The 13,899-nt window shown below is 39.0% G+C and overlaps 1 protein-coding gene across 1 annotated transcript in view; it reads left to right on the top strand.

The window, feature by feature from the left end:
• Nucleotides 1-13,899, top strand: part of PDS5B (PDS5, regulator of cohesion maintenance, homolog B (S. cerevisiae)) — a 75,325-nt gene that overhangs the window by 47,377 nt on the left and 14,049 nt on the right. The window contains exons 19-22 of the mRNA XM_008942478.1: nucleotides 824-947; nucleotides 6,055-6,259; nucleotides 12,885-12,999; nucleotides 13,293-13,425. Of these exons, the coding sequence (XP_008940726.1) occupies nucleotides 824-947; nucleotides 6,055-6,259; nucleotides 12,885-12,999; nucleotides 13,293-13,425 (577 nt within the window). The remainder of the gene's footprint in view (nucleotides 1-823; nucleotides 948-6,054; nucleotides 6,260-12,884; nucleotides 13,000-13,292; nucleotides 13,426-13,899) is intronic.

The following is a 13,899-nucleotide window of genomic DNA, read 5'->3' on the forward strand; positions in this document are numbered from 1 at the left end:
GCAAGTTATCGAAGGAAAAAGCTGTACCTACTACTTCTGAATAGAATTCATTAGTGTTTTAAGTGAGAGATCCATAAAACTTCTTGATTCTTTTGCATTTGATATGAAAGTATATAAAGGAATAAACTTTCCTGAATTTCATTTTCTAAGAACATCAAAAGCTCAACTATGTTTATTAATGCACACATCAAGTGGCTATTATTTGGCAAAGCTCCTGTGAAGACACTTAATATTCTGATAACCTTTGTGAATGCGGTTATAGGTTACAAAAAGAACGTTCATCCTTTGATACAAAAACTAGCAAACGGAATGTTGAGCTAGGTGGGAGTGCAATTTGCATGTGCAAGTCAAGTAACAAGACTTTCAGAAGGTTAAAAATTTTTTCACTTGCAAAGTCCTTTTTGCCATTTTTGTTATATTTGAAAAATACAATTAATTTATTCACCTATCATATATAATTAATCTTAATTTATGTTAACTTGCATGGATTTTGAGCTATCATCGCTAAGAAGAAGCTTGGCAACATTGGGAGCTAAAAACAGCTAAAACTGTTTCAGACCTACATGGAACTTTTGGGAAATTCCAAGGAGTATTTTGATTGCTAAGTTAGGGCAAGGAAATAGGTGTGTGGTAATAGGCTGTAAAAAGTTGTGACATGGAAACTACTTTTGAAGTTACTTCTGCTATTCATTTGGGAAGGTGGGGGTGGTGAAATCCATGGAAACTTTTCCTTCTTTTTTAAGCTTATTGGAATTTAATTAAGTCCAAAATGAAATAATTTTCTTACTAATTATCTTTCATAATCCATGTGCTTGTTTTTCAGCAAACCTGATATGTCGCGGTTGCGGCTGGCCGCAGGGAATGCGATTGTGAAGCTGGCGCAAGAACCTTGTTACCATGAGATCATCACCTTAGAACAGTATCAGCTGTGTGCACTAGCCATAAATGTAAGGAAATTAGGTGGGACTTGTGGGTTATCAGCAAATGTGTGATCATATATGTTGTTTGCTCTCTGTTTTGTATACTTCTGCTAATCTGATTTTCAGCAAAACATTCAGCCTTGGCATGAGTTTATTTTCCCACTATGTAATCCTGAAAACTGATTTTGGGTGAGAATTAGATCTGTAGTACTGGACTGCAGTATATGTTGGAATTTTCAAGTTCTTAAGTTATTTGGAGTTGGGCACAGTTAGGCTAGAAAATCACTCATACACCGTAGTATTAGGTTAATATATTGTTTTCACAAGGTCTATGTGGATTTTAAGCTTTTGTGTTCCTATGGAAAGGGGTTCCCAGATGCTGTGTTCCCTTACTCAGTTCCTAAATGCTATGAAAAACAAAGAAATGGAACAAAACTTGATGTAAAGCAGATGAAATCTAACAAAAATGCAGCAGAAATGCAGTGGTAATGGCTGAGGGTCTTTACACCCAACATGAGGACTGATACTTTTCAGTCTTCCTATTCCAAAACCTAATAGAGATGTTAGTCTTGTGTAAAAATGAGTTTTATTTTTACAATTCAGAACAAAATTAGAGTTAGTCTTGTGTAAAAATGAGTTTTAATTATTTTTACAATTCAGAACAAAATTAGAGAAGAAAATAGCCACTAACTGTAATGACAAATAAGATCTGTCTGTGTTCCAGAAAGGATACTCGAGTTGGCTAATGTCAGGCCAGACTAGCCTTGCCAGAGACCAAAATCTGTTCATTTCTTCATTCATTTCCCTCCTGTGGCAAATTTTTGGTTATTGCAAATGTTAGCCTTGCAGTTCTCCTGTATCAGAGTCTGCCTTTATTATATTTACTCTTTTCTGTACATTAGGTGCAAACTCCTTGCCCTCTTTCATCAATGTCTCTCACTTTCTTTTTTGGATGTTTTGCAGTTTTATGTCTTAACTGTTTGCAGATATTGATAATAGATGTGTTGTCACCTTTTTTTGCTATCTTTTGAGTCTAATGCTTACCTCTCCTCCAGTTTTTGAATGGGAATTTTGAGAGATAATTAAATTAGAACATAATAGGGTCATCAACATTTTATAAAAAGGTTAGTGCCACATTTTACTACAGAATCATAGAGTAACTTGGGTCAGATGGGACCTCTAAAAATCATCTTGTTCCAAGACCCCTGCAGTTGTCAGGGACATCTTCCACTAGATCAGGTTACTCCAAGCCCCATCTGACCTGACCCTGAACTCTTCCAAAGATGGGGTATCCACAGCTGCTCTAGGCAACCTGTTCCAGTGCCTACCACCCTCATTGTAAAAAATAGATTCAATATGTCTAACCTAAATGTAACTTCTTTGAGTTTAAAACCGTTGCCCCTTATCCCATTACTACAGGCCTTGGTAAAAAGTCATTCTACATCTTTCTTATAAGCCCCCTTCATATATTAAAAGGCAACAATAAGATCTCCCTGGAGCCTTCTCTTCTCCAAGGCTGAACAACACTCTCCTTCAGCCTGTCTTACTAGCAGAGGTGTTCCACCCTTCTGATCACTTTTTGTGGCCCTCCTCTGGACCTGCTCCAACAGCTCCATGTCTGTCTTGTAATGGGGACCCTAGAGCTGGACACAGTACTCCAGGTAGGGTCTCTTAAGAGCAGAACAGCGAGGCAGAATTGCCTTCCTTGACCTTCTGGCCATGCTTCCATATATGCAGCCCAGAAAGCAAATCACCTCCTCGGCCGCAAGTGCACATGGCCAACTCACTTCCAATTTTTCATCTACTGGTGTGTCCCAAGTCCTTCTCTGCAGGGCTGCTCTCATTCCCATCATCCCCCAGCCTAAACTGATACCGGGGACTGCTCCAAGCCAGGTGCAGGACCTTGTACTTGGCCTTGTTGAACCTCCTGAGGTTCATGTGGGACCACTCCTTAAGCCTGTCAAGGTCCCTCCACAGACTTGCTGAGGGATATACTCAGTCCTGCTGTCTGCATCATTAATAAAGATACTAAACAGCAGTGGTCCCAGTATTGACCCTGAGAGACACCGCTTGTTACTGGTCTGCATTTGGACACTGGGTTTTTAACTGCAATCCTTTGGATGTGGCTATCCAGCCAATTTCTTAGCTATCAAGTAGTCTGTCTATGAAACCAGTATAACATTGTGTGAGACTATCAAAGACCTTACAGATGTCATCTACCTGGAGATCAGTTGGTCTTCCCTTACACCTACGCAGTCACTCCATCACAAAAGGTTACTAGATGGGTTAGGCATGAAATACCCTTTGTGAGACCATTTTGTCTGGCTGTAGTTGCCTCTGTGGGATGTCCATATGCCTTGACATAGCTTCCCAGAGAATCTGTTCCACTACAGTATATCATTTCTGTCACTTTTCCTCATTTATTGATATTTCTTTGTCTTTTGTTTCTTACTTGTTTACTAGAATGCAGATTATAAGCTCTCTCAGGACAGTAATTCTGCCTTTACTTTGCGCTGTAGCCCTTTTTGAATACTTGAAACTGTTCTAGATATTCTTGAGGTCTTCTACAGTTTTTTCTCTGCCAGACTATTGAGTTCAGGTCTTCAGGTGCAGAGATCTATGAAACCAGTATCTCGTCTATGAAACCAGTATAACATTGTGTGAGACTATCAAAGACCTTACAGATGTCATCTACCTGGAGATCAGTTGGTCTTCCCTTACACCTACGCAGTCACTCCATCACAAAAGGTTACTAGATGGGTTAGGCATGAATTACCCTTTGTGAGACCATTTTGGCTGGCTGTAGTTGCCTCTGTGGGATGTCCATATGCCTTGACATAGCTTCCCAGAGAATCTGTTCCACTACAGTATATCATTTCTGTCACTTTTCCTCATTTATTGATATTTCTTTGTCTTTTGTTTCTTACTTGTTTACTAGAATGCAGATTATAAGCTCTCTCAGGACAGTAATTCTGCCTTTACTTTGCGCTGTAGCCCTTTTTGAATACTTGAAACTGTTCTAGATATTCTTGAGGTCTTCTACAGTTTTTTCTCTGACAGACTATTGAGTTCAGGTCTTCAGGTGCAGAGTAACAGTAATCATTTCAGTGACTTTTGCACTTGTAAGTGGTACTGTATTAATCCCCTATGGAAACCACTTCTATATTGGTTTTTGAGATATTTGCATCTTTACATATGCATACATATATGTTCATGCTTGGAATGTTTAGTATTGGAACCATGTCTTGATGGTAGGCAATGATTGTTCTAAAAGTTTATTCATTATTAACACTAAAGATAAAGACATTCAAGTGACATTAAAGCCAACTCTAGTATTAATTTAATTTACAGTGGTCAGATCAAGGAGCAGATTAAACAAAAGGAAAATATTAATTCTTAAGTTCTGTAATGGTTGCACAGGTTGTGCTATGGTGCTCTGGCTATTTGTTTTTTTTTTTCTCTGAGACTAATTTTGTAAACAATTAGAGCACAGAATACATAAGTCAGTGTGTCACTAATTGCTGTATTAAAGTTGTACTTGTGAACAGATGATTAAATGCATGTAGCTTTAGTCATTTTAAAATCAGTCAGGTAGGTGTTCAGCCAAACCTGTAAGCTCACCAGCAGGTTTTTTATCTGCAGAACGATTTTTGGTGTCAGCAGAACTTCATATTCAACTAGAGTGGAAAATAATTGAGCATAGTATTAAGTAGTTCAGTATTTAACAGGCTTTAAGGCCAAATATAAGCACTAGTAAGCTTTGTTGTTGAAAATAGAATTTTAGTTGTATTTAGAATAAATTTTTTAAAATTTCTTTTTTAAAATTTATTTTACGGAACTTTCATTTGTTAAAAAAAATCCCAAAACTTCTTCAGTTTCTTTTGTCAACTCCGAGTGCTTTATTTCTTTGTCTATTTTCAAGAATCAGAGTTGTGTCTGAAGGGTACATGCTGCTTTGCAAACTTTATTTATAAAAAAATATTGCTAAGTGGTAAACTTCTGATGAATTTGCATTAGATTCAGAGAAGCCCATACACAAAACTGGACTAATGTATGGGTGGGTTTTTTTTTTTGCATGCTATAAGATATGTTGAACTTGACTGAGTTTGGTCCCCCTTCTTCTCAGTGAACTAGTGTAACTGAGCTAAATTTGTTATTCTCAGTATTAAAAGATAAAGAAATAATCATTCCAATTTGTGCCATGCCACACCATCAGCAACAATGACCTATATCCTTTTTTGTCTTTTAGGTCAAGGAGGACATACTTTCTTTTCAATGTAGCAACTAGGCACAGGTCTCTTCTGCCAAGCTGTCTGATGGCCTGGCTCACCTTATGCTTTTCTGTACATTTTCTTCTGTTTTCTGCACCTTTTTCTGTTAACCTTCCTTGGCCAGTGTTACTAAATGGTTTCTGGTACAGCAAATGGTGTGTTAAAGTACATAGATTATTTTCATATAAAGAATTTTAAAGTTCATTTGTTTTCTGGAAATATACTGCTTAGTAAATTGTAAAGTCCATTTGCTGCCTTCATACTATTTTATTTTGTGTTATTTGGCAACTACTAGACATGAGTTAAGCTCTTCTGTGCTCAGTCATAGTTGATAGATCTCCACAGAATGATGGAAGTATTCCCTTCATCATTTGACCTTATCTGGTAATTCTGTTCATTGTATTCTGTTTCTAGTATTAACGGCCTGATGAAAAGTTCTGAAATTTCAGTAGTAAAATCAACATGGTGGTTACTGCTGACTAAACACTGCTTTAGTGAAGATTGGCTTCACGAAGCAAATGGTCCTGTGTTAAAAAAATTTCCATTAACTCCATGCCTCAATACTATGCTAAATCAGGCCTTGGGTCCTGAATGTGCTGTCGTCTTGTTTCTGAACCTTAACTCTTTTCCTGGTCTTAAGGGAATCCTGATCTTAAGGGAAGCTTTAACTGGTTAATTCGATTTAATTGCTCAGAATTGGCATTAAGAAACACTCTTACAATTCCTGTGTATCTGTCACTGCAAGGTCTGAAATTGATTTTGGCATATTTACACAGACTTCTATGTTCTATTTCACAGCTGATACTACTTTTAGAAAAGTTGACTGTTACCTCTTCTGTTTTTGCCTTTTTTTGTTTTAATAGGATGAATGTTACCAAGTGAGACAAATATTTGCTCAGAAGCTTCACAAAGGCCTTTCTAGACTACGGCTGCCACTAGAGTATATGGCTATTTGTGCACTGTGTGCAAAAGATCCTGTGAAAGAGAGAAGAGCTCATGCTAGGCAGTGCCTTGTGAAGAACATCAATGTCAGAAGGGAGTATCTGAAGCAACATGCAGCAGTTAGTGGTAAGAGAATAGCAACTGCTTTTTGGTACAAGTGCTGTAGTTCAAGTGTAAATGTGAGTAGACTGAAAATTCTGATGGTTTTCTGATTTTATACATAGACTGGCTGTAGATTTCAGTTGCAGATATCTATGAAAACTGGAAATAGTGTCCAGATTCTCTTCTGAGCTTTTTTACAGGCATAAGCGTTAAAAGCTGTGCAAATGCTTATGCCTAAGTACATTGGAAGTGGAGTAGTGTTTCAAGGCAGTTGTGTGTACTGTTTGAACTTAATGGCTGATTATGTTGTAAGTGAAGTGACAGTGATTAATTTTACTTTAGTAATTAATAACATGCAACCTTAATTACATAACTAGTATAGTAAGTTGACTGTCATGCTGCTTTGAGTAGCTTCTTACCTTGTCTTATGCTGACAAAAGGCTATGTTTGTAGGTACTTCAGGATTAGTGTCTCTCTTCCCAATGCCAGAAATCTGATTGTGAGAGTACTTTGTAAGTTACTACAAACTTCTGTTAGGTATTTTTATTTTTTTTTTTAATATTTTTACTTGCTCAAAGCCATACACATACAGTATGGCAGCACTGGTATATGGTCATAGGAAAAAGTAGACCTTTATGAGGGAAAGGGAGTGGTCAGTGACCTATTACACCACTTAGATGCACATAAATCTATGGGACCAGGTGGTCCACACAAGAGTACAGAGGGAGTTGGCAGAAGTGCTCACCAAGCCACTTCCCATTGTTTATTGGAAATCCTAGCTAACTGGGGAGGTCCCAGTGGACTGGAGGTTAGCAAATGTGATGCTTCCCTACAAGAAGGGATGGAAGGAGGAGGATCTGGGGAACTACAAGCCTGTCAGTCTGACCTTGACGCTGGGGAAGGTTATGGAGAAGATCATCTTCAGTGCCATCATGCAGCACATAAAGGACAACCAAGCAATCAGGCCGAGTTAGCAGTGGATTATGAAAGGCAGGTCCTGCTTGACTGACCTGATCTTCTATGACAAGATGACCCTCTGAGTGGATGAGGGAAAGGCTGTGGATGTTGTTTACCTGGACTTTAGTAAAGCTCTTGACACAGTTTCCCACAGTATTCTCCTGGAGACACTGGCTTTTTATGGCTTGGATGGGTGTATGTTCTGCTGGTTAAAAAAACTGGCTGGATGGCTGTCCCCAGAGAGTGGTGGTGAACAGAGGTAACTCCAGTTGGCGGCCGGTCACGGGTGGCGTTGCCCAGGGCTCAGTACTGGAGCCAGTTCTGTTTTGTTTTTTTATCAGTGATCTGGATGAGGGGGTGAAGGGCACCCTCACTAAGTTTGCAGATCACGTCAAGTTAGGTAAGTATGTAGATCTGCTTGAGGGCAGGGAGGCCCTACAGAGGGATCTGGACAGACTGATCTGATGAGCAGAGACTGATGGGATGAGGTTCAGCAAGGCCAAGTGCTGGATCATGTGCTTGGGTCATAACTACCCCATCTAATGCTGCCAGCCTGGGGAAGAGTGGCTGGAAAGCTGCTTGCCAGGAAAGGACCTGGGGGTGTTGGTTGATAGCTGGCTGAATGATGAGCCAGCAGTGTGCCCAAGTGGCCAATGGCATCCTGGCATGTATCAGAAGTAGGGTGGCCAGCAGGAGTAGGGAAGTGATTGTGCCCCTGGTGAGTGATCAGCACTGGTGAGGCTGCACCTCAAGTTCTGTGTTCAGTTTTGGTTCTGTCAATAAAAGAAAGATGTTGAGGTGCTGGAGGGTGTCGAAAGGAGGACAGCAAAGCTGGTGAAGGATCTAGAGCACAATTGTTATGAGGAGCAGCTGAGGGAACTGGGATCGTATAGCCTGGAGAAAAGGAGGCTGAAGGGAGAGCTTATTGCTCTCTACAGCTACCTGAAAGGAGGCTGTAGCATAGTGGGGGTCGGTCTCTGCTCCCAGGTTACAAGTAATAGGACGAGAGGACATGGCCTCAAGTTGCACCAGCCGATGTTTAGGTTGGATATTAGGAAAAGTTTCTTCACTGAAAGGGTTGTAAAGCCCTGGAACAGGCTGCCCATGGAGGTGGTGGAGTCACCATCCCTGGGGGGATTTTACAGACATGGTTTAGTGGTGACCTGGCAGTGCTGTATTAACAGTTGCACTAGATCTTGAAGGTCTCTTCCAGCCAGAAAGATTCTATGAAGAGCCATGAGCATCTTGAATGAGAATTTCTGAAACTTTTATTTCCTTGAAATATTACTGGTGTTTTGGCCTTTGGGAAATGAAGGGGATTTTTAAAATTTAATTTTAAGACAGACCAAACCTGTTTTGCGAATCAGATCTCAACAGCTGCTGCCAGATAGCTGATATCCTTCTGCATTTATGAATCATAGACTTTATATTAGCCATGTCAGTCTTTGTGTGCCTTAGTCTCCTTAAACTTTGATCAGAGAAGAATTCTGCAGAGAAATCCTTTGGTGTATTGTTAATTAGACTTAACCAAGAAAAAAGAGTAGTGCTTTTCTCCTTCCTTGATAACATGTGGAAAAAAAATATTCAGCAAATGCCTTTTAGTCCTCCTAGGACTATTCCTGTTGAGAGTTAAATACTCTTTTTGGGTTGCATAGGAGGAAAGTATAAGAATTTTCATAGGGTTGAAAGTAGTTGTTGATTTCCTAACTGCATTAAGATAGATGTTGCATAGTTACTTTCAAAAATGTGTAGAAGAAATGAAGAGATGCTGAGGTGTGTGTGATTCTTCTTATCCAGTTGGACTTCAAAGTGCATCTGATGTTTTTTTCTTGCTGGAAGACTTACCTTGAGTGATGCCACTGGTGTGATAGGAACTGATATCTGTGAGGAGCCTGGATTGCAGGATTTTTTGTGGATTACAGTGTTAAATTTGTGGCATTCTGAGTTAGCAGTCTAAGCTTTTCACAAATTATCTCAAACTGCATCTTAAAAGTCATTATTGCAGTATCACAGTAGTACAAGTGAAACTCAGGTCTGGTGAGATGATGCTATTTAAATGTCTTCCTCTGTCCTCCTTCATACTGGCCATGCAGTAGCTCAGGGTAGTAATGGCAATAATACCTCTTTTGAAAATCTTCAACAAAAAACTAGAGCTGAGAATTTGTCTCTCTGGTTAATGCAGCTATTTTTCTGAATCTGTAAATGTGTAATTTTTTTTGTTTTCTTGAGAACTTGGTACAGTTGAGGAAGATATCCTTCAGGTATTTGGGAGGATTTCAGCATTTGTGGAAAAGATGGTAAACTTTCTGTACTTTGCCTAAGGAAAACGTTCTGAGGAGTGGTACCAGACAGTAAAATGCCTCTTTCCTCTGCACTGACCTTTTACAGGCTGGCAGGAATTACTTTCAGGCCTCTTAAATTCTCTAAATGGTACTCAGAGCAGAAGCCACTCAAGAAGAGACCTATTTGATTGTGTCTCTGGTCGTAGTTTCATCTGGGTAGAGACTTGTCTTTTGCATTGGGATCTTCGGTTTTGAAGACTGGGCTTTTACTTGCATGTCAGTAAGTGGAAAAATTCTAAGAGTAAAGATTAATTTTTTTAATGTTTCTTTCCTAAAGGCTCATAAAGGCTTGTCATGAAGGTTTTTGGCACATTATAGTTTCAAGTGCTGGTAATTCATGACCAGTAAGCCACCCAACTTTTCGGGTTGTCGTTTGTCTTGAGAGATGAGGAAAAAATGTGTGACTGCTATTTTTTTTTTTTTGTCATGGCAGAGGTTAAATATGTGTCAATATTTCTCCTTTTCCTGATTTGTTTGGATTTTGTCTGTTTTCCAGACCCAGCTGGAATTATTACTGATGTTAGGTTAGAAATTGTACAGGGTGGGAAAATGCTGAGTTCATGAGCTCTTGATGAGCATTCTGCTGAAGTTGCTAATTAATACAAGTAATAGTGGGTTGGTTTTCCTGGGACATGTCTAAGGCAAGCCAGTTTTGATGGTGTTTTGAAGTCATAATTACGATGTTCTTCCTCCCTGCCACATTTCTTTTTAATTTAGTTACACAAACAGCTGTTGGCTGAATTGCAGCTCAGTGCTTGAAGAAGTGAAGGATTTTTTTGAAGTTAATAGTGGAATGTCAGTTGAAACACATTAAAAACTGCTTTGCAAAAGACACTAGATTTCAGTTACAGTGTCACAGTTTAGGGTCAGGGCTGCCCCCAGACCTGTAACGGAGGCTCTGTTAACTCCTCTGGCCCCCATACGGAAAGAGGGGGAATAAGGGAGAGAGAGAGAGACTTATTGATTAGAAAAGTAAAACGGCTTTAATGAAAACAGTAATGATATTACTACTACTAATAATAATAATACTAACATGGAATCTGTACAAATATACAAAACCAGTATGGAACCCAGCTCCCCCCCGATGGCAATGTGTCACCGTCACCCCCAGTGCTGGGGAACAGGCCCCAGGGGAAGAGCCCCAGGCTGGACTCAGCTGCAGACAGCAACTGGGAACAGGAGCTGGATTCTGGAACTCTGTTCAGGAACACAGGGCTCAGGATCAAAGGTCCTCAGAGACCACCTATTGAAGAAGCAGCAAAAAAGAGGAAGAGACTTGACCTACCTTCCTGATCCTTCAGCTTTATACTGGATATGGTGGATATAGGATAGAATACCCCACTGGTCAGTTTAGGGTCACCTGTCCTGTCTGCTCCTCCCTGCAGGTGCAACCTTTACTTTCTGCCCCACTCTGTGTGTGTGGTACATGGGATTTAGCAGTGACCTTGGTCTGCGTGTACCAGTGCTGGGTGGTACCTCTAAACATGGAGTGTTAGCACTGCTAGAAGTGTCTGTGAAAATACACTGTTAACTTCAGAAAGTGCAGTTAGAGTTTTAGCTGAAAAATAACATCACTGAGCAGAATTAGTTCTGTTACACCCCGAACCAGGACATACAGAAATACAGCTTGAAATGGAAAAAAAATATTGGGACGTCATTGCTTTTTTTCACACCTTGTGATGGTTTACAGTCTAAGTAACAGGGATGTTACTCTTGATAGTTAATGTATCAATTGCAATGGCTTTCTAAAAGTATATCCTTGGAATTTGACAGGACTATCTTCTGTGGATCTTTATTCATTTTGAATGCTTTCCTTGCTATTATGAACGAATCCAAATATTTTGTAAGCTGTACATTATTATCCCTATTTGTGCTGACCTTTAAGAATGGGATAGAATGAATAAGATGATTTTAGGCATGGCAATTAGTCTTGTGAAATCTACAGTAATGCTGTATTTTTTGATGTGCATAATGTTTGTCAAGCACATCTCATAAGAGTATGTATATTTGAGATAAAAATGTCAGTGCTCTCATGTATTTTAAAACAGTTTTCAAATATTATTATATATAATGTTTTACAGATGTTTGGACTTCTTATTCATAACCTAATATGGGATAGATAAAAGCTAACCAAAAGAAGATTTTCCAGACTTGGTCATGTCTTTCATGACCACTCACTAGCTCAGAAGATATTCACATTCAAGTGTTTATCCATAGGCATGTTGATACTATGACTTTACATCTTCCACAAGCACTGAAGCTCAGATGCTGGTACCATAGTAACCTACATAAATACCAGCATGGCTTCTTTGCCTGTTGTCCTGTTGTTGCACAGGGTACACGTTTAATAACTTAGGTAGGCTGTGCATCCAGTTCCTCTCGATCACTAGGCTGAAGAAAGCAGTGGACTTTTTTTCTGCAAAATGCTTTTTGACTTCTGGTGTACAACTTACATTTTTGTTCTCCTTGCCCTGTGGGATATGACCTTTTTTTATTCTGATTTTCGTCATTAAACTTGGAGGTGCTGAAGTTTATTCTGCATGGTGTTGGTTAGCTCAGGAATTTGTTACCTTATGGAATGTGTATTTTGTGATTGTGACTCTGAGAGCACCTTTGGCAGCAATCCTTTACTTTTTGAATCCTGAAGGAAAATAGGCCATTTGACCCTCGTGATGGAGGAAAGACTTTTTTCCTGCAGTACTCACTTAAGACTACTTCCAAGCCTTAGAGGATGCTAGAAAAAAAATGAATGCTTTAAATGTTGTAATTCAGTTGTGCTGCTCTGTTCAAGTGGGATTGGGCCTTTCAAACTCAGTCCACTTTCATGTTCCCTTCTACCCCATCTTTAAACAAATAAGGTAGGCTGTGGTTTTGGAGAACACTGTGCCATTTTGACTGCAGAGCCCCTGCAAAGGGCATTCCTTTGTGTCCTGTTGACAGTGAGGCTGGATGCTGCAATGTCCAAAGAGAGAATAGTGGCTTATCCTGCAGTTGAGCTGGTCTCACATCTTGCAATTAACATGGCTTTGTGGTCTGTCCTCGCTTCTGTTTTTCAAAGTCTTTCAGAATACAGGCTTTGAACCAAGGAAAGGTCAAGGGGGAGGAGGAGAGTGGCTATAGCTGTATTCTCAAAGTAGCCAGAAACTTCTCAGCCCTGAAAGAGAGATACTTAAAACCTTAGTTTTTTGCATGCATGAAATATAGGCACATCAGCTATGAGATGCAACATCATAAAGTACTGACAGACCCACGTGTCTAAATGTATGCTGACAAATTTTTTTTCCTCTGTAGCAAAAAAGCATATTTCTTGGTATGTAGACTTTTGATGCATCTTTCCTTCTGCTTTTCAGAGAAACTGTTGTCACTTCTACCAGAGTATGTTGTTCCTTATACCATCCATCTTCTAGCTCATGACCCAGATTATGTCAAAGTCCAGGACATTGAACAACTCAAGGACATTAAAGAGTAAGACAATTTTTAATAGTGTTATTTCTAGAGTTAAAACAATCTATTTTTGTAAAGTGTTGTGAGAAATAGTACATATGCTTTTTTAGTGCTCTGTGCTATTTTAGAGGAACCTTTACCTTCTGCTTATCCTACCTTAATATCTTTTTTTCTAAAGAATTGTTTTCCCAAAGTTAGATTGGTTCATTCATAATTCTAGTAAAACCTAGAGTAAATTACTTTGTCAGATGTGCTTTTTAAAAAGCATTTCTTTTAAATTTTTATTCATGAGGAGTACTGCATTTCTTCTTCAGGTGCCTGTGGTTCATACTGGAAATATTGATGGCTAAAAATGAAAACAACAGTCATGCATTTATCAGAAAAATGGTAGAAAATATTAAACAGACTAAGGATGCTCAAGGACCAGATGATCAAAAAATGAATGAAGTAGGTGATACTTTTTGATTGGAAATTGCATTTAATTCTGGCCTCCTTCTGGAAATGAGTTGTTGTTTACACACCAACTTTAAAATCCCTTTCAGTGGAATTGTATGTGGGAGATGATATTTTTATATACTGTAATGATTATATTTATCATAGTTTCTGTGACATTTTCCTGTGCTTAAGTAGACCTTGCAGTTTTGCAAGGGAATTGTAATAGTTTGCAGTCCTTCTGTTTCTGTCTGATAAGATTATTAAATGCTAACTTTAAATATATGTGAACTATAACTTTCACTGTCAAAATCATCCAGTAAAATGCTTTTATAATATTTCATTTCAGAAGCACACAGGTAAGCTTAGTTTAGGAAGAAAAATACATCCATTAGATGTCTCCAGTGTGTATTGTGTAGTGAATGTATCAAAGCCAGATCTTGGTTTTGATTTTCTTTTTGCATCACATAATGTACAGATTTGTCACTT

Source organism: Merops nubicus, unplaced genomic scaffold (genome assembly GCF_000691845.1).
Source record: "Merops nubicus isolate BGI_N331 unplaced genomic scaffold, ASM69184v1 scaffold46, whole genome shotgun sequence".
In the NCBI taxonomy this organism is placed as follows: Eukaryota; Metazoa; Chordata; class Aves; order Coraciiformes; family Meropidae; genus Merops; species Merops nubicus.